The sequence below is a fragment of the Radiomyces spectabilis genome (genome assembly GCF_025331425.1).
Source record: "Radiomyces spectabilis strain NRRL 2753 chromosome Unknown BYT42scaffold_13, whole genome shotgun sequence".
Taxonomy (NCBI): domain Eukaryota; kingdom Fungi; phylum Mucoromycota; class Mucoromycetes; order Mucorales; family Radiomycetaceae; genus Radiomyces; species Radiomyces spectabilis.
This window is the reverse complement of record NW_026251938.1, coordinates 192,287-217,898: the sequence shown is the minus strand read 5'-3', so window position 1 is coordinate 217,898 and position 25,612 is coordinate 192,287. Positions and strand designations below refer to the sequence as shown.

General features: G+C 42.9%; 9 protein-coding genes across 9 annotated transcripts; 3 read left to right on the top strand and 6 right to left on the bottom strand.

Moving 5' to 3' along the window:
* Positions 1 to 399: 399 nt before the first annotated feature.
* Positions 400 to 2,188, bottom strand: BYT42DRAFT_583872 (guanine-1-methyltransferase-domain-containing protein). The gene is made up of 4 exons (XM_051569827.1): positions 1,327 to 2,188; positions 966 to 1,262; positions 800 to 905; positions 400 to 737 (listed from the first exon to the last, which is right to left on the bottom strand). The coding sequence occupies exons 1-4, from the start codon at positions 1,807 to 1,809 to the stop codon at positions 511 to 513; spliced, it is 1,113 nt and encodes a 370-aa protein (XP_051419551.1). The 5' UTR covers positions 1,810 to 2,188; the 3' UTR covers positions 400 to 510.
* Positions 2,186 to 3,037, bottom strand: BYT42DRAFT_583870 (uncharacterized protein). Its single transcript, XM_051569826.1, has one exon. The coding sequence runs from the start codon at positions 2,982 to 2,984 to the stop codon at positions 2,217 to 2,219; it is 768 nt and encodes a 255-aa protein (XP_051419550.1). The 5' UTR covers positions 2,985 to 3,037; the 3' UTR covers positions 2,186 to 2,216.
* Positions 3,038 to 5,615: 2,578 nt separating this feature from the next.
* BYT42DRAFT_617346 (uncharacterized protein) lies at positions 5,616 to 7,253 on the bottom strand (the record flags this gene model as incomplete). Its single annotated transcript, XM_051572175.1, has 3 exons — positions 5,616 to 5,724; positions 5,791 to 5,948; positions 7,188 to 7,253. The coding sequence occupies 3 exons, from the start codon at positions 7,251 to 7,253 to the stop codon at positions 5,616 to 5,618; spliced, it is 333 nt and encodes a 110-aa protein (XP_051419549.1).
* A 3,987-nt stretch (positions 7,254 to 11,240) lies between these two features.
* On the top strand, positions 11,241 to 12,742 carry BYT42DRAFT_583861 (uncharacterized protein). The gene is made up of 4 exons (XM_051569825.1): positions 11,241 to 11,474; positions 11,546 to 11,703; positions 11,781 to 12,071; positions 12,148 to 12,742. Exons 1-4 carry the CDS (start codon positions 11,366 to 11,368, stop codon positions 12,301 to 12,303), a joined length of 714 nt encoding a protein of 237 aa, XP_051419548.1. The 5' UTR covers positions 11,241 to 11,365; the 3' UTR covers positions 12,304 to 12,742.
* BYT42DRAFT_595401 (uncharacterized protein) lies at positions 12,511 to 14,021 on the top strand (the record flags this gene model as incomplete). Its single annotated transcript, XM_051570849.1, has 6 exons — positions 12,511 to 12,525; positions 12,918 to 13,069; positions 13,130 to 13,259; positions 13,322 to 13,442; positions 13,519 to 13,854; positions 13,876 to 14,021. The coding sequence occupies 6 exons, from the start codon at positions 12,511 to 12,513 to the stop codon at positions 14,019 to 14,021; spliced, it is 900 nt and encodes a 299-aa protein (XP_051419547.1).
* Positions 14,022 to 14,264: 243 nt separating this feature from the next.
* Positions 14,265 to 17,955, bottom strand: BYT42DRAFT_595400 (trypsin-like cysteine/serine peptidase domain-containing protein; the record flags this gene model as incomplete). Its single annotated transcript, XM_051570848.1, has 8 exons — positions 14,265 to 14,831; positions 14,894 to 15,900; positions 15,975 to 16,066; positions 16,161 to 16,958; positions 17,031 to 17,090; positions 17,185 to 17,276; positions 17,382 to 17,554; positions 17,631 to 17,955. 8 exons carry the CDS (start codon positions 17,953 to 17,955, stop codon positions 14,265 to 14,267), a joined length of 3,114 nt encoding a protein of 1,037 aa, XP_051419546.1.
* Positions 17,956 to 18,122: 167 nt separating this feature from the next.
* BYT42DRAFT_583856 (uncharacterized protein) lies at positions 18,123 to 20,014 on the bottom strand. Its single transcript, XM_051569824.1, has 2 exons — positions 19,689 to 20,014; positions 18,123 to 19,413 (listed from the first exon to the last, which is right to left on the bottom strand). Exons 1-2 carry the CDS (start codon positions 19,756 to 19,758, stop codon positions 18,464 to 18,466), a joined length of 1,020 nt encoding a protein of 339 aa, XP_051419545.1. The 5' UTR covers positions 19,759 to 20,014; the 3' UTR covers positions 18,123 to 18,463.
* Positions 20,015 to 20,983: 969 nt separating this feature from the next.
* On the top strand, positions 20,984 to 21,771 carry BYT42DRAFT_583854 (uncharacterized protein; the record flags this gene model as incomplete). The annotated part of the gene is made up of 1 exon (XM_051569823.1): positions 20,984 to 21,771. A coding segment is annotated over exon 1 (631 nt), but the record flags the coding sequence as incomplete, so codon positions are not given.
* Positions 21,772 to 23,376: 1,605 nt separating this feature from the next.
* BYT42DRAFT_583850 (putative methyltransferase-domain-containing protein) lies at positions 23,377 to 25,315 on the bottom strand. The gene is made up of 2 exons (XM_051569822.1): positions 24,233 to 25,315; positions 23,377 to 24,146 (listed from the first exon to the last, which is right to left on the bottom strand). The coding sequence occupies exons 1-2, from the start codon at positions 25,108 to 25,110 to the stop codon at positions 23,558 to 23,560; spliced, it is 1,467 nt and encodes a 488-aa protein (XP_051419543.1). The 5' UTR covers positions 25,111 to 25,315; the 3' UTR covers positions 23,377 to 23,557.
* Between the last annotated feature and the right edge of the window lie 297 nt (positions 25,316 to 25,612).

The following is a 25,612-nucleotide window of genomic DNA, read 5'->3' as shown; positions in this document are numbered from 1 at the left end:
TCGAATGATGATCCAGGAATGAAAGCTGCAGCTTGTGCAATGAACGGAGTCAGTAATCCAAACTTGCTCAATATTTGCAATATAACCTTATTGCCCACCAAATCCCAAGCTTTTATCAGAAGATGTTCCCTTTCTCTAAACTTTTCCGTGTCCTTTCCAGTTGCTTGAAGCACTTACCCACGGCAATGTCAACGCGTTGTTGTGTGTCTCCAGACCCACACCCTTTATAGTTCAAGAACAAGCTTGTATACCTCAGTCAGCCAAGTCCTCTGGTTATTCATCGTCCACATGTGAGTACCCAACTTTGGATAGGCTATCGACCATTCCATAATCTCAGATAGCCTCGCATCGAATAAAAGCCTGATATGAATCCATCCACGCAATAAGACCATAAATGTGATAATCGTTGTCGTGAACTTATCGAGCGAAAGGTTCCAAGATGGTAACATTTTCCACTTTTCGTTGTCTAACATGTACAAGTTCAAGTAAGGACACGGTACTGCGTCTTTATTATGTCGTTGCTTCTTTTTCTTTTGAATCTGCATCATCCTCATTCGCCTGTGGGGCATCTATCGCCTCTTCTGCTTCGCCTTTTTCGGCTTTCTGCTCTTCAGATCCTGCTTCTTCTTGCTTGGGATCCACAATCACGCTCTCTTTCAGCTTGCGCAGAGGAATCACATCCATGAACGCTCTTTTCCAATCCCGGTATTCCAGCCATTTCAGCATGATTTCATAGACTAAAAGTATATGCATTGTTAGACATTCTCATTGCAACAAGTGTTGCAACCTTCTTTTTTACCTTGATTGACAGTCAACACTTTCCGACTGGCCATGTGAATGTATTCGCCAATGGGTAGTTGGGCTGTTTTGATTCCTTGCTCGACCGCCTTGTTCTGACATAATCCCTAATACAGTGTCGTTCAGCACAGATCTCGCTTTTAACCGGCCAATCGATGTCGCCTTACCTTGTAACGGTTTTTATCGACAATGCCACCTATAATATATGTTTTGCCGTCTTCTAATTCATGAGCCACATTATCGGAATCCGCCGAAAGGTATATTAGATTGTCCTTGTCAAACTTTTCATCGTAAGTCTCGGTCAAAAAGTCCACGTTTTTCCAATTGGTCCAGCTGGAAGTCTTTTTATCGAAGGTCGTACGAAGAGCCTCGTCAAAGGAAGTGATGCTGGTTTTCATCGATAAAGGTGCTGTTCGATTCTTGCTGTAACAATGAACAATCTGACTTTGCATCGAGTGCAGTTCCTAATCCGTTTCGAATATCAGCATCGTGCCCCAACTCCAGATTTTCAAGATCCATGTCGCTCACCTTCTCGCTCATGTAGGAAGTGAAAGCGCAGTCGATCACAACACCAACATTGCTTAGCGACATTTCTTGGTGACGCTGTCGCTTGGGGCGGGGTTCCAGTACCCCTTCTTCGACAAGTTTTTGGCGTTCTTCCTTTTTACGTCTTTGCTTTTCACGCTGGATTTTCGTACGTTCATCGCGGGTGGCTTCCCAATGTTCTTGCTTCAAAAGGCGCTTAATGGCACGAGTGCCCATGCCGGCGAATCGTGGATCGTTGAAATCGTACTGCACGCCGTTCACGGTGCGAAGACCTTTTTTAGTGCTATTCTCTTCTGGAGTGGCGGGTGAATCTTTTCGAGGTGAATCGGCGGCTTCCATGGTGTTTCTACAGTTGGACAGCTGTCGAAAAACAAACACGCTTGGGCTTTGATCGGATGTCATAAATTTGTGACTCCATTTTCTCATGATTCGGAAGGCTTCGTATTTGCATGATCGCCAATGCATCGAATCAAAACATCAATTCTTGTTCACTGCCCGAAAATCACTCACAAAAATCACCTTATCCAATATTTCGCCCAAATGTTTTGACCGAAAAGTACTATCCCTAAATGACTTGCGCAGTCATTACTCACAGCGCCTGGATCGGTGCTTTTATCCCGTTTTGGTAATCATTGATGAGTCGCCGACGCACAAAAGCCCACACATTGACCTTGTTCATTCAAATGCACCATACTTTCTCCTCTCATCTTCGTCCACGACTGCATACGTTTCCCCATGTTGCATTTTTCAATTCCTTTGCTGAATGACTAAACAAGTACATGACACAACCCCAACTTCTCCACGGATCACCACCATGGGTAAAAGGATAAAAAGCAGAATAGCCCATTGTTATTATATAAAACAAATACCCATTAACTGTAATGCTCATTAACGTGATGGTTAATTGCTGGATCGTCGCCTTCAATGGTTTTTCCACAAACAGGGCAATCGACTCGTCGTACTTTACCACTTTTTAATAAAGAGCTTGCATCGACCGGTGGATGTTTGGGACGTTGCGATTGCATCGACGGTGGATTGGAGGATTGTCCAAAATTAGGCGGGATATAGAAATTGGAGGGGTCATGTTGCACGGAACCTGGCTGGCCGTAAAACGGGGTGGATGAAAACGGCTGAGCGTGCTGGTACATGTTGTTGTTGGGAAACGAAGTCGTGGCGGGTGTGAAATTCGGTTGTTGCTGTTGTCCATAGTTGGAAGCTCCCATTGCATTATTATTAGGATTATTAAAGTGACCGGTCATGCTAGGTTGTTGGAGACCGGAGAACCCAGGCGACGATATTGGGTTGAATGCTTGTTGATTGTAACCCGAGGTCGACATTGGAGACGGTTGCGCATAACCGGTGCCATTGTAAAAGTTACTGCCCGTCTGCGAAGGTTGATACATGGACGACGACGAAGGCGGTATCTGGCTATTCATGTATTGATTCTGTGCCGGCTGTTGTTGGTAGGACGATTGAAAGGGTTGCTGCTGGTACGATTGCGGTTGCGGCATTGACTGGGCATTCTGATAACCACCAAAGGATGGACCCGAAGGCGATTGCATGGACGGCATTAACGGTCCATTGGTACTGCCAGGATGGTTATATGCATTTGGCGTGCTGCGAAAAGGATTATTATCCATAACTGTTCTGTAAAATAAAGAAGACGGGAAAACGTTCTCTGTGGAGAAAAAAGGAAGGAAAAAAAAAACCAAGCATGACGCCAGTGTCGTGCGGACTTTTAATTATTCCTTTGCAGCGATTCAAACCACGTCCCACCACTTGCTCAGGATGCGTTCAGCATTGTCACCGTTGACTGTGTGGCGCAATTTACGTAGCTATCCACGTGCCTTATTACGCTCAATTATGTGGTTCTGATATACCATGTATGTACGCATCTGGTTTCATTTCAGACACGGTCTGTGGATGGAATCCATTTTTTTGTTGCGGGGTGACTGCACAGAAATTCGCTGAATGTTAATGAAAAGTTTCGCGCGCAGAGACGCCGCACGATGAAACCCAAAGAAATCATGCCAAAAAATTGGTCAGTCAACTACGACAAGCAATCTAGGCATGATCGACGGCTCTTTTCCTTCTTGATAAAAGTCATACATTGTATGTTTCTATTGTTCAAAGCCGAAAAATACTATAATTAGAGACCAGCATCATTGTTTGTACAGTGTTGTATCTGCAATGACAGAATTGCGAAGCCTCGCGGGCACTGATCTCTGACGCTGTGGCTTGTTATGTCTACGGATGGGCTGTAACTCCACAATTTCATGGCACAGCTTTCAGCAGTCGCCGGGTTGGGATTTAGAGAGCAAGTTTGATAATAAAGCCCGCTTGAAATGCGTTTCATCACACTGACGGTAATTGTAAGCCGCTTTTTTACTATATGATACAGTCAACATATGGAGGTAAGTACGGTATGGGAAGAAATCATTCGTTCTTTACTTCTATAGGTTCGTCTTTCTGCTCCTGGTTTTTTTTTTTATTACTGTATTTGCTAGATGAATTATGACAGAGTTATTTCCGTTCATCTTTCACTGTAACAGGCACTTAATTTCCTTGGTGACTAAATAGCAATCTTCTGACTTGGGTTAGCGTTCAGTCATTTTACGGTATAAAACTCTGGACTGTTGGTCCAAAGAAGTCATTTTACGGCCATCAAACGATAAGATGCAGCTGCTTCTTTTAGGCAAAAGGAAGTAGGTCAGGTACCTTAGACATTAATCTGGTAACATAAATGATCTGAATTATACACATGAATGGACTTAACCTCAATCTGAAGAGTCAGACTGTCCGTATATTTATGAGATCCTAACCATAAATAATATCAAGAACAAAGCGCAGAGTACAATATACCCTCGACAAACAAATCCATCGACAGATAGAGAACTATCACTTTATTCAGCACGCTTCGGTTACGTCCAAACATCGCTAAGGATTACATTTGCTTGTAAAAGAAGCCGCGGATAGGAAGTCACTGACAAGTTTATTCATATCCGCCAAAATTGATCGACAAGGAGAACTGTCCAATCTGGTTGGCATGGACTGTGTATTATCACAATGAGGGAGGTGCATTGAACAATACAATGTGGCATACGAAGCTCAACTGGTGCCTGGCTACAGCCAATCTTGACGGTTGCGTATACCAAATTTGTCCTTCTGTGTACAGACATAGACTCTCGCTGTATTTGGAACCCTTAGTCAAAATCGTTCTTTGCGAGGTTGGTGAATTTTTTTTACAGATCCTCAGTCATAGCCAAGCTCCAGGCATACTGGTCAAATCGCTGTCAGATACTGTTGCCAAGCTGTTTGCGAGGCCACCAACATTCGGATCGCGCTATCCAAGGAGAAATTTTTTCGAATCATATTCTTATGTGACACTGATCCAGGTTAACGTACGCTTTTACAGCTTCGTATGGTCATGACGGTGAACGGCGTCAAGACAAAAAAATGGTATTCACGAAGGTATACTATAGGTATACTGGTGCCATCAGCCATTCGAACAAAACAAAAAAAAAAAAACAAAAAAAACAGACAGGTGGATCATCAAGCGCGTATGACCGACGACCTGCTGAACAAATTTTGCTGGAGAAACCGTGTCCAAACTAAGGTATTACTAGTTCTGTACGTACAATACTTAGCCCAGATACTGTACTACGATTTAATGGACCGATGCTACCGAATGTCAGATTTTGTTTATATCAATACGTACACCGAGCGAGAGCGGAAATGTCCAACATTATGAGCAATGGCGGAATGAACTACAGAGAGTAACAGGAAATACGGAGGAACGAGGTTTTGATTGGCAACGATGTCTATAAAGATATGACAACCGGACAAAGATAATCAGGTGCACGGCAAGCTGCTCTTGCCAGTGGTCCTTTTAAGCGCAGACATTCCTAGCATAGATAGCATCAACTTCAAAGGCCAATGAGTTACTGTAACGGGCTTCTTGTATAAGAGTGGAAATGCGAAAGGAGGGAAAATTATCAGCCTTTTGCAAATGATGAATTTTGAGCGGGCCTCATACTCGATCCCTCATCGCTCTCAAATTTGGAAGCTGGTTTTCAAACAATTCGCAGATTTACAGTGAGTATCACACTTACGCAAGTCTATGACCAGTTAAAATGTTATTATTTACCGGTATCGTTTTGAATAGATTTCATTATTGCTCTTTGCACAATCTTGCGGCAATCATACGTATTGTAATTTTCAAATTTGAAGACAAAGATATGAGGACAAGAAAGAACATGTATTTACTTTTATTAATCATAACTGATTTTTCTTAACATGGCCCTTTCCTGGCCCAAAGCTTCAATTTCCTTTGTTATTTCTTGTTCGACTTGCTTTAGAGAGGCCATCCATGCTTGTTCGCTAAGAAATCAAGGTCATATAAGAACAAATTTCCATTTCTCAGTAATATCTCAATAAGAACACTACCTTTGTGGTTGTGGTTGTGGTTGTGGTTGTTGCTGTTGCTGTTGCTGTTGCTGTTGCTGTTGCTGTTGCTGTTGCTGTTGTTGCTCAAGGGGCACGTCCTGATAATCATTGCAAGAGCACAAGTTTTGCGCTGGTAAATCTTCGAAAACTTGCCAATCCTATAAATATGAGGCATCTTAAGCTTATAAATATTACCACTTCATATAGAATGCGACTTACATGTCCTACTATCCGCCCACCCTCACTTGCTGGCCGGACTATTACTCCCGGCAACCTTGCGCAAATGGGTACCTTCCGGATCGCATGTTGCAAATAGAATGGCGTGGCCGCATGCTCATTCACAAAATGTAAGAAGCTGTAACCACAGCCCTGGTTTCTTTACGCTGTGCTGCGGCTTTGTTGCCGCGCACTTGTTAAATATTTCATATAATGATGATCTTTCGAGGACTTTAATTGCTTGTCCTTTAATCAATAGCTGACATCGTGGTTTATGACAGGCAGTGCCAATTCGAGGAAACATAATAATATGAAAACGAAAGAAAAAGCCAAAGCTGCAGACGACGACTTTGCTGCCGCCCGCCCCTTTTATTGCAAAAGGATTATGTGACGGATAATAAGTCACTTTGCGGCAGATGAAATTTTGCCATTTGTGAGGATGCTCCAAGGATGACAGATGCCACTGAAGCAGTTTCCATACATTCGAGGCTGCAAGCTCATGATAAAATATTATACACATTTACGTCGAACAAAGCCATCAATCGTGAAGCTTTTTTTCCACCCAAATATTTTTTACCATTCCTGTCGTTGGAAACTTCCTTTTTCCCAGGAAATGGCACGGATTTTTACACAATGAATCGTTGCATTTCGGCACCAAGCGAAATGGATGGCTTGAGAGTTGACCAGACGATCCATTTATCCGCGTTTCTCTTATTTATTTTATGCTTCCTCGTGCGTGTGACTAAGCTAGAAAGAGGAACAATGTATTGATAAACGATTGATTGGTGTCAAATGAAGGCGCACTTGCTTATCTAAATAAATAAATAAAAAAAAAAGCCATGGCATTATGACAAACTTCATGAAGGTGATACGTTCGTCATTGTTTATCTTTGGAAGTTGAGCACGTAATGATGTTCCAACAACAGCAAGCTCCCAAGTCCCTTTCAGAGATACGCAGGTTTTCAGCGTATTTTTGTTTCACACCTTTCTGGCAAAAAAAAGGGGGGACAAGTCATTTGATGTTTTTTTTTCAGGGTTTATTTGTTGGTATTTTTGAGGAAAAACAACGTCTACCACATTTTGGGTTTTTAATTCCGCTGATGGCGGCATAGCTTGTACTACCTTGTTGTCTCGATTCCAATTTTTCAATGAAGCAACCCTTTTTCGTGGAAAGAGCAAACTTGATGATCTGTGGCCTTGTCGGCGTACGATCCACGAAGTTTCTCATTGCAGACTTCAGTTTCCATGTTGTTGACGTCGACATGCGAGTATCTGCAATAGTGTGGCGTACGTTTGGTGAAAGAAGTTGCCAGATAATCTCGGTTATGCCCGCCTTAAAACCTGAAACGAGGGAGCAAAGACCACGAATGTGTTATGCAATATCCGCGAAAGCATCGGTGTTAACTTTCTTGCCAGTCAAAACGATCACCTTTTGTAATGTTCAACCCCCGACTAGGAGATGAGTATATAAGGAGCCAGTGTCGCACTAGAGACATCCAAAGTTCAACTTTTTATCATTCCTAATATGTCTTTTTCATCCCGTACACAACACAAAAAAGATGACGATTTATGTGAGTTTCTTTCCTTTTCTTCTTTTTTCTTGGAAGTCTTATTTTAGTATGACACGCTTTATTCACTGCTATTTTGACAATCTAATCCTAAACAGGTCACGCTGAAGATACTTCGGAGCGTAAATTAGAAACGACTCAAATATCAGATGTGGACGATAATAAGCCCAAGTTCGTATGGAAGAATTGACAAGTGGTTAATTCATGCTTACGTGTCTTTAATTTTCCAGACAGAAAACATGGCTCGATTTGATGAAGCAGAGCCTCAATGAAATGGACAAGGAAATCGCTGCCATGCAGCCCCGAAGTGGCGAATTTAAAGAATTCGTAGATTTGCTGGGCAAAAGACTAAAACTCGCAAATTTCATTACCGACTGTGAGCAATAAAAGTTTCTTTTAGCTTTTTTTTGTCACATGTAAGGTTAACAGTGCTTTGTGCTCAAAGATATTGGCAACTAATGACTTGATCCGCCGATGAATAATTCTTCCATTAATATGACACCATAATGGCCTCCGTCATGCACATGAATGAATTTATCCGCAGTCTGAAGAGCCAGATCGCCCGTATATCTATGAGTTATATCCATGAATCATATCAAGGATAAAGCACGGCGGTATAATACCCTTAAAAAGGCCAAAATCCTTTGACACATATAATTCAAATAGTTGACATTTGACACCTTATTACTGTATTCAGCACGCTTCGAAGCACATACATAACATCCAAACATCACTGCATGGATTACATGTTTTCAAAGAATGCCGCGGACATGTAGGCACTGGCTTCTACCCACATTTTTATTTGAACGACATTGCAGAACCATCAGCAACAAGGTGCCGTTTGCGCCAGTTGTGATCAAACAGGGCATCCTATTATTTATTGGTAGTGTTTCGTGGACAGAATTTGGGCAATGAAGATTTGTAAAGTGCTGATGATCGTTGCCGTTGCAAGGATTGGCACCGAAGCTTGGTTGAAAGATAAACAGGCTTTATGGGATCTACAAATCGCTAATTTCCCCCAGATTAATCATTGTTTATTGGCAGGTTGTGACTCTAATGTGAACATCTGCCTTATAACTTAGCTGTTGTTGCTATGGCGATGATGATGGTGATGATGATGATGATGATGATGATGATGATGATGATGGTGGTGGTGGTGGTGGTGATGGATTTTCTCCACCAAGCAAGCGCAGACAAATCGGCGACCAAGTCGCCGAAACCCTCGCAGTCCTGTGAGTATGAGGAAGGTCAGTTGCAAACGTTATATCTTCATTGTTAAAGCCATATTACATATTGAATATAATGATCGTTGATCTTGAAACGATGCGCTCGGATATCTGGAAACTTGCCACAAATAGGCTGTTTCTTGATTGCGTGAAAAAAAAAAGAATTTTGCAGCCTCATTCGGGTTACCGAAATGGGCGTAACCCTGTCTAGACCCCATTTTGACTACATGATGAGGTGGCACTGCGGCACACCTGCACAAGAGTGTTCGTAACTGTGATGGATTGAAGGTTTTGAGAGAAGGGCGGTTATTAGGACGTGAGAGTGATCCTTGTGACAGTCTGGGCACCACATGTTGATGAAGTAGAAGAATAAGGTGATTAATGGAACTCTGTTGCGCAGCACCCTTTTTATTGCATACGTATCATGAAACATGATGGGGTTAAGTCACTTTGCGGCAGCCGAAATCTGGCCAACTTGAATAGATGACAGCTGACAAAGGGGACATAAGGAGGTTCCACACATTCTGAGGCTGCAAGCCCATGACCATTCTGATACAGCAGCACCGTCGCCAATCAAAGCAATCTGTTGTGGGACATGTTTCCGCCCGAAGAGGAATAAAGTTTTTTATCGCTCCTCTTATTGATGGGACCTTGAGCGGTGTTGTTCAGAGAGTTGATCCTACGACATCGTATATACCGCCCATTCAAAGCCAATCCCGTCATCTTTGGAGGTCTTTTCGAGGTAGTCACCACTGCTCATCCGACAGTTACACGTTCGGCCATAGTCGATCCCCCATCTGTTGCCACTGATCGAAATGCTGCCACACGATCGTCCCTTTGCCACATTTGAGTTGCTACAGGTTACGAGTGGCGCATATGCTTCCGTACCAAGAATGATTACGGTAATAGGTCTATTCGGCTTCCTTGGTAGAGTGCCTCATGCTAGCATCCAACCTCCGTGATTTCATCCTTGGTAAATACTCAAATTTGAAAATTCCGCTTTTTCCCAGGAAATGGCACGGATATTCATGCCGCCATTCAATTCACTGATTTTTTCAGGTTTGTTTGTTTTTGACGGAAAAGAGGGGCGATCATGATCACATTTTCAGTTTATTTCCATCAGTTGCAGCATTGTAAGTCTTATTATACCTTATTATTGCCTTCATTTGACCCTAATCAATCGTCTATCAATAAATTTTTCTTCTTTCTAGCTGGATCACATGGATAGACACAGGGATAAACGGATCGTCTGGTCAACGCTCAAGCCATTGCTTTCGCTTGGTGCCGAAATGCAACGAGTCATTGTATAAAAATCCGTGCCTTCCTGGGAAAAAGGGAGTTTCCAAATTTAGATACTTAACAAAGATGAGAATATGGATGTTGACTGTTGGCTTGCGGCAATTCATCATAAAGGCCGAACATGTAACTTTTCGATGACAGTAGTCACTACCTTGAATAGGCATTCCAAAGAGTCAAATTTGGCTTTGGATGGATGATATGGACGTTGCGGAAAGAATAAATTCTCTCAACGATATCATCTCAAGACCGGTCAACAACAGGAATGGTAAAAAATATGATTCCTCTTTGGGAGGAAAAAAAAGCTTCACGATTGATGGCTTTGTTCGACGTAAATGTGTATAATATTTTATCATGAGCTTGCAGCCTCGAATGTATGGAAACTGCTTCAGTGGCATCTGTCATCCTTGGAGCATCCTCACAAATGGCAAAATTTCATCTGCCGCAAAGTGACTTATTATCCGTCACATGATCCTTTTGCAATAAAAGGGGCGGGCGGCAGCAAAGTCGTCGCCTGCAGCACTGTCATGTTTGTAGGACTATGCTGGTATACGCAACCGTCAACATTGGCTCTAGCCAGGCACCACTTGAGCTCCGTATGTCACATTGTGTTGTTCAATACATCTCCCTCATTGTGATAATAAACAGTCATACCAATGCGATTGGTCAGTTCTCCTTGTCGATCCATTCACAAAATAAAGGCAATATTAGTCGAAAAGACTGGGAAACCGGAATAAAACGAGCACAAATCACGCGATAAATTATGTGAGGTTTTTTGGCTAACTAGAGTTTGATGGTTGAATAACTCACTTTTCCCGCTGTAGTTGTCGCTCCAGAAATCAAGCTTGAGGAAGTGCTTTTTTTTTTATAGTCTCTGAGAATTATGGAATCGGCTCCTCCAACAATGGTGGGGTTACGAAAAGTACCACTCAGCTTACACAATTCCGACTTACGCGTTTCCATGAATATGCTGTGTTTCAATATAACACATGTCCAATGCTCTATCTAACCAGATTCATATAACAAGCTTCAAGCTTGACTATCTGAGCGCGTCCATGAAAACCAGCAAATACGTTCTTGCACTTTATTTTTCCAACTGGAAGTGAGCTTGTCCTCCCTTTTCCCTGATCAATGCAGAACTGCGAGCCAGTAAAGTTACGTCATCGGAAACGAAATGCGGGACCAGGTAAGCAAAGAATTTTTAATTTATCTGTGAGCCGCGTTTTCTGACTATTTTTTTTTTCTTCCTTCTTGGTGTTGTATCCTACAATGTCGCTTTTATCTCAATTCAGCAAGCTCTCTCTCAAGACGCCTCATGCTTCTTTTCAACGAACCTTTGTCGCTGTAAAGCAATTGCGTCCTACCAAATTTACCAGCAGTACAGTGTTTCTCCTGAATGTGACGCACCGGTTTGCCAGCCTGCTAATTCCGTGTCGTTTCATTGTGTAGTTTTGGCCGATGTCCCTGTTCGACCGCGTTCTGCATGGCAACTGTATTTGGCTGAAAACATGTCCCACTTTAAAAATGGAAGTGGCAAAATCGAAGCCCAAGAAGCCACGCGACAGTTGGGTCCCAAGTGGAAAAGCTTGCCTGACCATGAAAAAAAGGTTCCGAATCATCTTATTATGGATGATGAATAACATTGGTACTTACTTTATACTATGTCTTTTTTTTTTCTTTGTAGATTTATGAAGAAAAGTATAAAAAAGCTGTGCAGGATCACGAAATGGCGTTGAAGAAGGCTTTGGATAATGCTACCCCTCAACAATTTTACGACGAAAATTTGCTCAGAAGAAAGTACAAATTGCCATTACTGAAAGATCCCAAATCTCCCAAACGACCCAAGAACGGTTATTTGTTCTACATGGAACATTTGCGCCAGAATGGTCCCGAGGATTTCAAACAGGCTTTGCCCATGGAACAATCGACGAGCGGATCAAAGATGTACAGAAGTTTGACCACCGCAGAAAAGAAGGTAAATCAATGGCGGCGCGGCGTACATGGAAAAAGACATGCCCCCCAACTCACCCTTTTGTCCTTGTGACATATAGCCTTTCGATGACATGGCCAAAAAGGCTTGGGAAGAATACGCACGAGAAGCAGAGAAATACCACGCTCAGATCCAAACCAGACCATTGCCGAAATCCTCAAAGAACACGACCGCAAAGCAAGCCACCACCAAAAAATCGTCCGTTTCCCAGCATTAAAGTTCGTTTTATGTAATGTTCACTATTACAACAAGAAATAAATAGTGGCTGAATCCTGCAAATCTGTTAAACGAAAGCATATACGATCGACGAGCGCAAAAGGCACAACAGCAGACAAAAAGCGATTTGTACTGGGTCAGGAATTCAATAGCTATCTCGCGTCTACATGTGGCACCAGCAGATGTTTTCTTATAATGCATATCCTCCATGACCGTTATTTTAGTTTTCGCATATGTTGTCCGAGTTGTTCCTACGTTTATGCAAAAGTCAACATTCTTGAGTAACGCTATAGTGTTTCGTCTAAATTAGCATAGGAATACTACTTATATCATTACAGACAGCCGATGCCTACAGAGAGAATAGTTCAAAAAATATAGTGAACTGGCGTTGAGAAGGAATCCATGAACCGTTACTCATGCCAGGTCTTGCATTTTATAAATGGGTTGCTGAGAGCGGTTGTGACTTGCTTTTCGAAATCCCCAAAGTTGCTGGCCCGTTCAGAACCATCATTTTTTAGTGTCTTTGATAATTATGAAGTAAGTCTGGGAAAAGAATATCAATGGTACTGAGAAAACTGAACATTAACTCAAGTTCCCTACTTTAGCGTTGTAAAGGAGATTCAGCGAATTAATCAACGAGAAATTATCAACGGTGAATGGTCGGTTGATGCATCATGGCATAATCAGTATCGAAACACATCCTGGATCTTTGCTGGCAATCTGCCTTTTGATCTTACGGAAGGCGATATCCTTTGTATCTTTTCTCAGTAAGTCCAATGACGTCCGTGGTATCATCATGCCGTTTGCTCATCCTTTTTCCCCGGCAGATATGGCGAAATTATCAATATCCAACTTATTCGCAACCAGCAAACAGGACAATCCATGGGATTCGCATTCATCCAATATGAAGATCAGCGTAGTACCATATTGGCAGTGGATAATTTAAATGGAGGAAAGGTAACGAAGAAAGCAGGCATAAATGTCGAGAATACGTAAACTGACGCCAAAGGTAATATCAGGTTTTAAATCGAACATTGCGAGTGGATCATTCATATGGCCCCAAGAAGCGAAAGAAAGAAGGCGAAGAAGAGGAACCTGAACTGGAGTTCAAGATGAATGCTGCTCCACCGCTTATTCCCAGTAAGTAGTGCTCTGGGAAGGAGCGTCATATGACGGCAGCATCACTCATGGACACTGTAATTTATTTCAACAACAGCATCCACACGATCGGAATCTTCGTCCGACAATGACAGTGACAAGAATGATATCGATGAAGAGGATCCCATGGCTGCCTACTTTAGAGACAAAAAGAAGGAAAAGAAATCCAAAAAGAAGAAGAGCAAGGACAAGAAAAAAAAGAGAAAGCATCACGACGACAGTGAACCAGAAGATCAGCCACGATCCGGTCGTTCTAACACACCGACAGAGTGTCCAAGCACACGACACGGAAGTAGTCAACGAGAGAAAGAACTGTCCGATGACGATCGCAGTAAACGAGTTAGAGGCGAGGACAGATCACGCGAACGACGACGATACGATGATCGGGAAGAAAGTAAGCATCGACGATCGCGAGATTACGATAGAGACCGACGACATGACAGTCGCGATCGATATCGAAGCCGCCGCGATAGATACGACGATGATAGATATCGAAGTAGAGATTATGATCGACCAAGTCGCGATGACGACGATCATGAAAGATACCGTCGCGAACGATAACGCATTTACTTATACATCACTCTCAAGAAACGATCATCATAAACCAACCAAAAGAAAAGTAGCTCCACACCTTCAACTTTTACATGTCAAAAAGGAGCAACGTCGAATACTTTATACAAAAATAAACAAAGGAAAGAAAAAGAGAAAAACGAAGAAGAGTCAACCAATAACAATATAATGGGAAACAAGAACAAAAAAAAAGCAAACTGTATCTAAACTTTGGGATAAAAATTTTCGGTGTTTTTAAGCGTCTTTACAGATCCATCCACACTCTTCGTTTGGAGCTTGCAACAACTGCCAAGTATCCCAGTAGTGTAAATCCAATTTTACGGCGACCACACGGACGGTTTCATTACGAGAGACTGTCTTGATGCGGATGTAGCCTTCGTCATTGTTATCGTCGTCTTCTTCAGTGTCATCGGATTTCAGCGCATCCTCATCGGTAAAAGTCAACGACGCGCGTTCCTCAACAGAGCGGCGAACGGGTGGGATGTAACTGGGTCGACGGCGACGACACATTTCGGCTTCATAACGATGCACGACTTCCAAAAATGAATCCAAGTCCTTGACCGGTTTGCCTTGGACTTCCACTATCCATACACCGGGTCGCAGGACATTGGATGCCGGTGAACCGTACAAGGTACAGCTCACATAGACTCCAGTAGGCGCATTGCGAACTTGCTCCAATACAGACTTGTAAGGACGTTGAATCAATGCACCTTGCCATCCGATGACGCGCTTTGTCTCGTAGCTGCTGTATTGACTGGTAGGTACTTCAACTTCGATTTCCTGACCATTACGTAAAATGACCTAAAAATACGACTTGGTTTAGTAAAATCTTAGTTTTTCATATTTCACTCGAATTGGCTTACCATATTGATTTTATCTTGTTCATGGACTTGATTCATATGTGACATGCGTGTGATGAGTTCACCATTGACGGTAAGAATAATGTCACCGACGTGCAACACCTTGGCACACGCGCTACGTTCGTCCAAGACATTCAGCACGTACAACAAAGTGTGTCGTTTGCTTCCACTTTGTTCAATCTTCTTGACCCATTCATCGCGCAAGCCCAGGGTACGCGCCGCCGCGATACGCATGGTCCACAATTCCACATCGAGACCCTTGAATGTAAGCTTTTCCCCTTTGAGGAATTTATCGACGACCGGTTGGACCAAACAACTGGCCAAGCCAGACATAAACGAGATATCCTTGCCTTTGTCGTTTTGAGACGAATAACTGACCCAGAGGGCGTGTACCTTGCCATCGTCATCGGTCAATAGACCGCCTTGAGAATTAAGTGAATCATCGACGGAAATGCCTTCCACATTCATGGCGCGCCAACGTGGAGGCGAGCATTCACGTGTACCGACATTGGAAACAGAGCTAATCGTCACCTTCTTTTGAATGATCGAGTGATCGTTGCCAATGCCAACAAAGTGGGTCTCATCACCTTGGTTCAGTTCCTCGTTTGTAAATTCAATGGCCTTCACAGTGGTTTGACCAATCAAGGATGGATCATAGGTCACAAGCACAAAGTTATAGAAGGGATGTAACATCAACAACTTGCCCGGAATAATGATACTGTTGGCGAAAGTGATGAAAATGTCGCCTAAACCAATGGGGATGGTGTCACGATCGCAAACAATCAATGGAGGGTTGGTAGACACAATGTAACCACTGCCGTAGAATTGGGTGGCTTTCATGCCATCCACAAGATATGGAAGGTAGAAATCAATGGCGACAAAGGACGGCATGAGTTTTTGGGCCAGAGCCAAGGAGGAATCCAATGTCGGGAAAGTGGCTGTCGAAGGTGTGTACGACAGTCTTGGCGGCGGAGGAGGCATGTCCTCAAAGTCCCATAATCCGGTAAGATCTATACCATGTCATGCAAAAAACATTGAGTGAGATGGCATGTACACAGACACACAGTGGGATTGATCCAATTACCGTTTCGGGTAGCTAATCGGAATTTATGCCAATGACGATCGACCTGCATAATCATGACTTTATCTTTGTATGCTTTATGGAGTGCATAAAAGCTGAATGAAAAAAATGTCAAAGGACCATGATCAGTCGAGTTGTCGAGCTTTTTTCTTTCTTTCAAGAACATGAGATGCGCAAAGGGAGACTTACCGAATAGGGACACGTGCACCGTCGGGCAATGTTTTCATGGCTTCGATGAAGGCGTCCAAATTGGGTGTGGGAATGTTATTCACACTCACAATGATACTCTTTCGCCACGCACTTGCACTTGCCAGCATATGACCCGAGGTGGCTACGTAAACACCGGATACAGGTTGCGAGTATGATTTTGCCAACTGGTATGATAAATCATGCACGATACCGCCACCAATTTCGACAAATCGATCAGGCGTGATGCTGTGCAGATCCTGCACGCGGACCGTCACATCCTGAACCTTTTTGCCACGGCTAATGGTAAGCTTGATGTCATTGCCCACGGAATCATCAATGACTTCAAAGAGGGCGATAAAGTGGGGCACCATTTTGCCGTTGCAACCAATGATAATGTCACCTGGTACCAGGACGGTATCGGCTGGACCCTTGGGGAGGATGGATTTCACGACAAGCATGCCGGTCTCGTCAGGGAACTTGTGACGCACTTTTTCTTCAATATGAGCTTTCAAACCTAAGCGACGGACTTCATTGTAAGGGAGATACTCGAATTCGCATTGCAAGGTACCACGCGGTACTTGAACTTCACGCTGCACAAAGGTAAGCGCGCGTTTGACACGATCCAAAGGTAGATAATAACTGGAAGAAGCGCGGCTAGCTCCTCCAGCATTGAGAGCTACAGCATGACCATCAATATCCAACACAGGGCTACCGGATGAGCCACCACTGGTGCCCGAGGCCGCTTGGAGGTAAAAAGTGTTGAAATCGTTGTATTCGCCAATCCCGTATTCAGGCGCACTATGGCAATCCTTTGGTCAGTTTTTTCCCAAAATTCGAATTCCGCCATGCTATTTCCCATTTTAGACTTACCGTCGGTCCAATCGGGCTAAAGTCCCCGCCAGAATACTGAGCTTCTCACCTGCATCATTACTGGGGTGAAGCGGAGAATGAAAGATTAATGCCGTTGTCATGATTGCAAAAAAAAAAAAAAAAGGAAAAAAGAATATAAACCAGATTGACATACCCAACCACACGAATATCCAAGCCTACTTTTGCACGTTCTGGACTAAGCTCTATCTGTTCCAGTTCCATAAATTTGATTTTTGTAGGATCAAACTAGATGCAGTAGAAGAAATAGAAAAAAGAATGGGATTTTGAGTCATTGATAACCGTGTGTACGCATGGTTTTTTTTCAAAGCTGCACGCTTTTTCCTCACTCACCTGCATAAAACCAAAATCATGAACAGGATCACGGTATACAGGTTTGAGATCCACTTCTTCATAATTGGTAAGAACGGCTTGAGCTACGATGGGAGCTGGCGAGACAACATGGCGATTGGTGAGAATGATGCCGCGTTCAGCATCGACGATAAAACCTGTGGCCGTGTAGGCGCCTATGGAACATAATAAAGTGTTATTTGAGCATGAATGACCCAGTAAATAGTGAGACGGTGTGGTGTGATACGATACCGGAAGTCTCGGTGTCAAAGCTTCGTACATGACTGGCTTTAATGGAGACGATGGCCTTGATGGCCTTTTCCAAAGTGGGTTCCCAGGATCTTGCTTTGTACGGAACCCCCGTCGCCATAGAGACTGTGTCATTAATATAATCCATGGGAAGACGAGGGGGTAAGGAAGTCCAAGCAAAGGAGCCCAGACCCAAAGATTTGGATCGTCCGCGCAACAGTTGACTGTCTGGAGGTACCTGCTCGAATCGTGTAGTGGCCGCCGACATGATATTTCGGTCAGCTTGCAAATTTGTATGCTGGTCACCGGGCAAAGCGGGTGATTCCATTGTTGCACTTGCTGGAGGGGTTGCTGATAGTGGATGCCTAGGTTCGTTCATCTTTTTCTTCTCTCTCTTTGTCTGTCAACAAGAGGGTAGGCGAGATATAAAGAGAGTGGTGGAAAAAAAAACTGGAGTATACTAAATTTTGAATGCAGAAAAAAAAAAAAATTATGCATCAAACGACAATCTTTTGTACGTCACCACCGCGTCATACATTTTTTTTTATTGTCTTTCGGGTTTCAGAAATAAAACAGAGGAAGAAAAAGCTACAGGCATCGCCATACTGTATATATTGTCTGTATGAAAAAAAAAAGTTATGCAAAAGAAAGAAATAGAAAAAGAAGAAAAAACATGTACACAAGACAAAGAATCTATAAAAGCAAGTTATCCTATCACTTTTGATAGGTAACAGCAAAAAGAAAGGTGGGAAACGGGATGTGGATGGTTGGAATATGGAGATGATTTGGTACAAAACTTTTGGGATCTTTTTTTTTTTTGTTTTTCTGGTTTTGTTTTACTCGTCTTCTTTGATAGGATTTGCTTTCACGTTCCGGCCCAGCCGATGTACCCTGAGATGACGACGCATATTACTTTGTACACTGAATCGACGTCCACATCCTTCCTCGGTACAGACAAAGGGTTTTTCGCCGGTATGGGAATAGGTATGAATTCGAAGCGAAGAAGGTCGAGAAAATTTTTTGTGGCAATAAGGACAGACATAGCGACCAGTGCCGGCATCACGTTGAACAGGATCAAATCGCTGATCGAGTGCTTCAAAAAATACTTCCTTGGTGGGTTGGTGCAAATGGGCTTGTTCCTCTTCTTGCTCAGTGGGACTGTAAGATTGAGCTCGATGACCGACGACGACGGATGCTGGAGGAGGGCCCATCATGAAATCAACGGTGTTGGCAGAAACCGCTCTTCGATGGGTCAAATGACGAGCTTTAAGCTTTTGAAGGGATGGCACTTCTGTAGGCAATGTTCGTGCTGAAGGGGCCGGTAAGATGGGAAGAGCATGAGAAGACGCATGCGAAGGCATTGACAGTTCGGATATGGAACGCCCATGGGTGGCTCCAGGGGGTCTTCTGGAAGTGGTGGTGGTGGTAGTGGTGGTGGTTGGTCGAGATGGAAACTCGGTGGTCAAGGTAGGGGAATGGGCAGGTGGTAACACAGGTCCATGGTCAGCGGGTAACATCCAGCTAGGAGCCTTGGTATCCCGCCAAGACGAAAATGGCAGGTGATTGGGAATAGGTTGTGATGCCGAATGGGATGTCCCAAAAAGGTGAGAATCGTCTTTTGAGCTAGGTGTGGGTGCATAAAGCGAGAGACTTTGTAACTCGGCCGGAAGGCTACTGATACTGCGACTGCTACGATGTCCAAGGGATGATCGGGTATTGGTCGTCGACGAAGCCGGTACACTTGTGTCTGGAAGAGCCGGCTTTTCCGAAGTAACTGAAAGCGTACCTAATTTTTTGATGAAAAAAAAGTCAAAGGGTCAGTATCATTCTGTTTTCTTGAAAGACCATGTGAAACAATGATGTCAATCCATCCACTGATTAAAGAAGAGAGAATAAAAAGGTAAAAAAGAAGACATTGCATGAGATTGTTGAAAAAAAAAATTGGATCAAAATATGTGAATAAGCGATTGAGGATAGAAGAAAATAAAGGCAAAGGATGAACGAGATATAAAGGAAAAAAAAAAAGAATAAAGAATATGGACTGAATAAGCGACATGATACCTTCGTCTGGAGGGTGTTGTTGAAGGAGGAATTGTATGGAAGGCAGACTGGGTTTTTCTGTTTGCATCATAAGAGAAGAAGTCAAAACCGTTTAGAAAACTAGAAACATAAAAAAAAGAAGAGGAAAGAGAGCAAAGAAATATAAAAAAGAGCTCCAAAAAAAAGGAGTTGGTTTGGTTAGTGCTATGCGGGGTTTGAAAAAGAAGTGTCCGGTTTCGAAAGATCGACCTGGTTCAAAATGAAACCAAACAAAGAAAAAACGGAAGAAGTGGACTGATCGACGCTCGGGAAGAACCCCCTTTCTCCCTTCTGTAGCTTATATTGCGTGCTGCACCAACGGAGCACTTGACAAAATAACAAAAACCCGTTCTCGCACCTACCTGCAAGATAAATGTGAGCTGATTCATTTCTTTGAGAGCCTATTTTCATAGGCAGTTTCTTTCCTTCCTCAACACTCAACCGCCCCTTTTTTTCTATTTTTCCGGATGAGGATAAGATTATTCATCGCCATTGCCATGACACCGGCAAAGGATCATGACTGCTTCATATCGGCTGAGTTTCTATGTTTGCCAAACATATCATATCAAGAAAAAGAAACGCAAAAAAAAAAAGGTTGATCGGGATGCCACAAGGTAGGTCATGAGGTGAATTAAAGAATTACCATTCGCCAATACATGCAATTTATGTAACGATTGATGGGTCTTTTATTTTGCAATATAAGGAGGCAACAAGATCTTTTACTGTCAGCTCAACGCTTTGTTAAAAGGGCAAAAAGGGAAAATCGTTTTTTTTTTTTTTTCATTTTTCTGCTCCCGAACTCCCTCTGGGTAATGACAAGTTTTTTTGTTTTCGGGGATGCAATCCGTTCGTTTTTTTTTTTTTTTTTTTTTTTTTTTTTTGCCTTGCTTCGGCACAACATTCGGAGTGGGCGGGAGTTTTAAAAAAAAGAGCATTGCGTTAGGTGGGAAAACAATCGATGATCCAAAAATGGATTGGCTATTACACCTATTCATTGATCACTAAAAAGAGTTGAATATTTGGCCCTGCTTTGCCTTTTTTCCATCAGACGATCCATTCAAATCCCTCTTGTGGTTAGATTGCATGATGTCAGATTCATCCATGACAGCTTAAAAACAAGAACGAAATAGACACAGAAAATAGCAATTCAATAACACCCACTGTCCAACCTCTATAAATATGGAAAGTGGCTATCGTATGGTTCAGCTCCTTTTTTTGTGCACAAGAAAAACAATAAATAAACAAAGAAGAAAAAAAAAAGCAACGAAAAAACAATAAATAAGAAACAACAAAAATCAAGGAACCAGAACTGACTTATTATATATATATATATATAAATTGATACCCAAACCTTTTTTGTTTTCCATGTCCTATTTTGATAATGCACGCAGCTTGTTACTGGATGCTGCGACTTTCTTTGGAGCCGAGCATTTATTGCATCGCCATGAAGATTCCAATGACGAACCTCGACGAATCTGGCGCGATGCCGGTTTAGCAGGAGCAGCCGCTTATGCCATTCATAAATGGCAAGAACACGAAGCTGCGAAACAACAAGCACAAGCCAACGCTCCTGTCATGGCCATGTCATATCCCCAGCAACCACAACAGCAACCACCACAACAACTGCCGCAGCAACAGCAGATGATTCCTTATTACCCTCCACAACAGTATCATCCTCAAATTGTTGATCCCAGCTCATCTCGACCTGTCAACGATATGTGGACAATGTATCCACCGATGAATGGAATGCCCTACGGTGGCATGCCCATGATGCCCAGCGGATACCCTTCGATGATGATGATGCCATCATTTGCTTCGTTCCCTCCTCCTCCTCCTCCACCACCAGCACCAATGCCAATGCATGTACCTTATCCCATGTCCCCCTTGTGGTCAATGTCGGGACCTCAACATCCGATGATGTATGGCAATTTTGCAGCACAGCCACCATTGGTGCAGTGGAATCCATATATGATGCATCATTCCTACCCGTATATGATGTAATATACCTTTTCCCGCATATTTCCCCCTGTTTTTTTGCGCCCTTTTTTTTTTTTTTTTGCTTAGCATGTTTGATGTTTTTGTATAATACATTTAGAAATTCTTAGCATCCCATACTGTATTATTTTCATGTTGCCTTGTCAATGGAATTTCCAAGAATTTTTGTTTGATACTTATCATAGATGGAAACTAAACAATTGAACAAAGAATTCAGTGACCCAGAAAGAAAGGTGCAAATGACAGTACGGAGAGCAGTGATCCATGACTGAGTCCTAATTTGTCTAAAATATATATGGCGAACAGACGTGCATATCATTTACCAGTTAATGTTGCTGATCGGAATATAGGAAAACGACGTCGTTGTCATTTATGTGTTTGGAACTCACATGCGTTACACAAACATGCAACTGCTGTTGCGAAGAATGGCTGAGATGTTTCAGGTTCTCGAGGATCTTTCCAAAGAGCCATGTCAAAAATTGCCCACCTAAAAAAGTGCTACAGGGTCAGTGTTGTATGGTGAAGACCCGCAATGGTAGTCTATTGCACCCTATTTCACTCCACTGATAGTCATACCTGATCCTCTTGACTTGTTTTCTCAGAAGGCTGGTGTTTGCGACCCAAATTGAGCCCTCGTTGGATGTGCCACCAATGGTCTGATAAATTCTAGTCACTTGAAGGGCATTATGCAAATGCATACTGTCGGGAAATATGTGAACCTGCTTTTTAACGGATAAACAAATGGTAATACAAAAAAATGAATGGATGAATGAATGATCTTCATCAGCTGAACAACAGCTCGCTCGATATGCTCTGCATAACAACCACAGTAGTTGAAAAGCTTATTCTGTTAAGCACATGACAACACAAAAAAAGAAAACAAGCCGCATATCCATGGGGTTTCCAGCAATCTCCAAACTTTAGATGGGAATCCCATTGCATCAAGAATGATTTCCGTTGCGAAGAAAAAGTGGAAGACACCACTTACTCGTGCGATGCACTTTTGTTGACACAAATTTTCACCAGCGGCATCATTTGGCAGAACCCGTTGACAGTTTGTTGAAGCAACTTCTGTTTCTGATGAATTCCTTTTGAGTAATTTTTTTCTTTGATAATAGGATAGAACACGGACTATTGACTCGCTCGTTTTGTATTCATCCGTAATTGCTATTGGCTTGTGCTAGTCTAGCTTTTCTATGCCATTTGTCACCGCAACGAATGTGTCCACAATTTTTTCTCAAATCACTAATCATGCGCAAGGATCACCTACTCGTGTCTTGCAAATTTTATCCCACTCTGTTGATCAATCAATTTAGCTGCTTTTTCCTCTTGCACAGTCTTTGTATAGATGGCAGATGAACGAGCTTTTTCTGCTTCCGTTCGTAGCGCTCTGCATGATCCCAAAAGTGGTCGCAGTGCTTTTCGTTATATTTATTGACCAGTGTTCCAATAAACGATGTGGATGCATTTTGAGAGAGTTCCTTCTGGATTTCTTCAACTGAAGTCCAAACTGGTGCAGAGTCAGGAAACCAAACCGGAGATATTGATCTGTACGCCAACGTCTTTGGTCCTTGACCACCAAAATACTACTGAAAAATGACACCATTTTTCATTAAGAGCTTGCTGACTTGCGCTGTGATGGAAGAATTTGAGTCCGAATTCTTGATATTTACATGTATTACGATCTATTTTATTGGAGATATTAATCTAAAAAAGGCGAGAGACTGGTGTTAATTTGTATAAACAAAACAAAACAAAGCAAAGGGGAAAAGCGAGAGCACAGGGAGCAAAAGAAAAGGAAAAAATTCACAAGAAAGATAGATAGATAGATAGCGGGAGGATCCAAGAGAAAGGGCTTAATTGATTTTCTTGGTTAGGCGATAGACACGGACACCGGTTTCTTGGGGATTCCCCAGAGAAGAAGTACGACCAGAAGGCAAGATTCCCATCCATCCTTTACCATCATCGCTATCTCTCACGAGTGGTGCTTGTTCTCGTTCCCAGTCGCCAAACCCATCGGACATCTGGTTCTTTTGCACCAAACTAATGTGGAAGTTCGCTGAACAAAGTTTGAAGAATTGATCTTCATCTTCTTCCTTCAAACCACGCCGCTTATATCCGAGGTAAATGACGGTCCTTCCGGGAGTACTCAGGGTTTCCAATGTTTGTACGAGTAAACTGAAGCATGACGGGTTATAAACGACATCCGAGGCAATAATGAGATCCACAGGCCCAGAGTTGGCAATGTGAGTGGTATGATCGATGTTGCCCCATTCCAGTGGTTCGATGCGCACGTTGGCGTTGATGTCACTGTTAAAGTTGAGGTTCTTGTTAAATTCAATCAGCGAAAGCGCTTCAGGTAAATCTGTAAGGGTGATCTGAGGCATCCGATCGGGGAACCATCGTTGGTATATACTGGAAATTAATAACCCGACCGAACCTGTACTGTAAGAAAAAGACCGCAAGAAAAAACAATAACACAAGTCATCAGTTTGAAGTGCAACAAGAATTCCTCAGATCCAAGGACATACCCTGCGCTTAGATCAATGATTCGACGGTGTTCAAGATACTGCGGCTGATGACGGATCCGATTGACCAGCATATCCGAGAGCACGAGAGCTGAATCCCACATTTTCCCCGGTGTTCCGCACATCCATCCTTCTTTAATGAGGAAAACCGACATGGATGTCTGATCCAAACAAAACGCGCGATGCATTGCCTTGGATTGTCTATCGGCACCCCAGGTATCATTTGTCCGTGCACTCTTCTCTGCTTCGACTTCGACGGGTCCTATCACGAGCGGTAACGCGTGGAAAGAATACGGCTCTTCAAATACTGGAGAAATATGGATATAGATCGATTTTGGCGGACAGCACGCCTTTTGGCTGACCTTACTATGGGTGGCGACAATGCGAACATCGATACTTCCTGAACCACTGTCGTAAAATCCCGGCCAATTGGATGAAGTGAGGCCGTCCATTGTTTCCCATGCATCGTAAAGGGAACCACGCGTTTCCATATGATAGTTGGGATCTTGCACAAAACCTTCAGGGCCTTTCACCAACAACCTACAAGATAATCGCATGCAACACTGTTTCGCTTTCTCTCCGTCGAGGAGCAACCCAAGTTCGTTGACCACCTGGATGTAAATGCGTTGCCATTCGTCGAGTATCAAACCGTTGCTCATGGGCCGGGCCAAGACGATGCGGTACAATGTCGAGTAGCGTTGGAGGACTTGGTAAAAGTCGCCGTCCGTCGTGGTTGTCTGTTTGTCGACATTGGTTCGTGAGGCTCGAGGAGGGACGGAAGAAGTTGACAGCGGCTTTCGACGACTCGAGCTTCTTTGAATGATGCAACTGGATGTCGCTAATTTGGGCGCGTCACTGACAATAATGGCCTTTAGCAGCATGGCAACAAGGATAACAAGTTGAATGAGTTTCGCTGAAATAGGGCTTGGAATGGCCCGGTGAGCCAGGTACTGTAATGAAGAGCAACGGTAACAATGGCAACCATGGTGATGGCAAAAAGAAAATACGACATTGTCAGTTACGAAAAACAAGAAAAGTGCGGGTTCCTGGTTTGCCTTTCAGGACTCACCTAGTTTTTATGCTTTTACAAAAAAAAAAAAAAAGGAACAAAGAAAAAGTTGGCGTCAGTGTTTTGTGCAAGCAAAGAGTATATTTTCGGATTTTTTTTTTGGAAGCAGACAAGTCAGCTTTGCATGGAACACAAAAAAAAAAAAAAAATGTTCGCTTTTCAATGACGAATTCCATTATGCTTTTCCGTCTGTGATCGAAAAAAGAACCCAAAAAAGTCTAACAATGAAACAGACCATCCCTGACTCCCTTTTTTTTCATATTGTCATTCTGTCGATGCACCAAGCTTACTTCTATCCCTTTTACTGCTGTCAT

What these genes read in the sequence shown, in the direction of transcription:
- BYT42DRAFT_583872 (XM_051569827.1), bottom strand. Translation starts at nt 1,809, where the DNA reads ATGCATTGGCGATCATGCAAATACGAAGCCTTCCGAATCATGAGAAAA. An exon ending in CTTCCTACATGAGCGAGAAG is followed by an intron (nt 1,263 to 1,326) that starts GTGAGCGACATG and finishes GAAACGGATTAG; the next exon opens with GAACTGCACTCGATGCAAAG. An exon ending in AGTGTTGACTGTCAATCAAG is followed by an intron (nt 738 to 799) that starts GTAAAAAAGAAG and finishes ATATACTTTTAG; the next exon opens with TCTATGAAATCATGCTGAAA.
- BYT42DRAFT_583870 (XM_051569826.1), bottom strand. Translation starts at nt 2,984, where the DNA reads ATGGATAATAATCCTTTTCGCAGCACGCCAAATGCATATAACCATCCT.
- BYT42DRAFT_583861 (XM_051569825.1), top strand. Translation starts at nt 11,366, where the DNA reads ATGTCGCTTTTATCTCAATTCAGCAAGCTCTCTCTCAAGACGCCTCAT. An exon ending in TCCTACCAAATTTACCAGCA is followed by an intron (nt 11,475 to 11,545) that starts GTACAGTGTTTC and finishes TTCATTGTGTAG; the next exon opens with TTTTGGCCGATGTCCCTGTT. An exon ending in TGACCACCGCAGAAAAGAAG is followed by an intron (nt 12,072 to 12,147) that starts GTAAATCAATGG and finishes TGTGACATATAG; the next exon opens with CCTTTCGATGACATGGCCAA.
- BYT42DRAFT_583856 (XM_051569824.1), bottom strand. Translation starts at nt 19,758, where the DNA reads ATGATGCAAACAGAAAAACCCAGTCTGCCTTCCATACAATTCCTCCTT. An exon ending in ACAACACCCTCCAGACGAAG is followed by an intron (nt 19,414 to 19,688) that starts GTATCATGTCGC and finishes TCAAAAAATTAG; the next exon opens with GTACGCTTTCAGTTACTTCG.
- BYT42DRAFT_583850 (XM_051569822.1), bottom strand. Translation starts at nt 25,110, where the DNA reads ATGCTGCTAAAGGCCATTATTGTCAGTGACGCGCCCAAATTAGCGACA. An exon ending in ATCATTGATCTAAGCGCAGG is followed by an intron (nt 24,147 to 24,232) that starts GTATGTCCTTGG and finishes TTTTTCTTACAG; the next exon opens with TACAGGTTCGGTCGGGTTAT.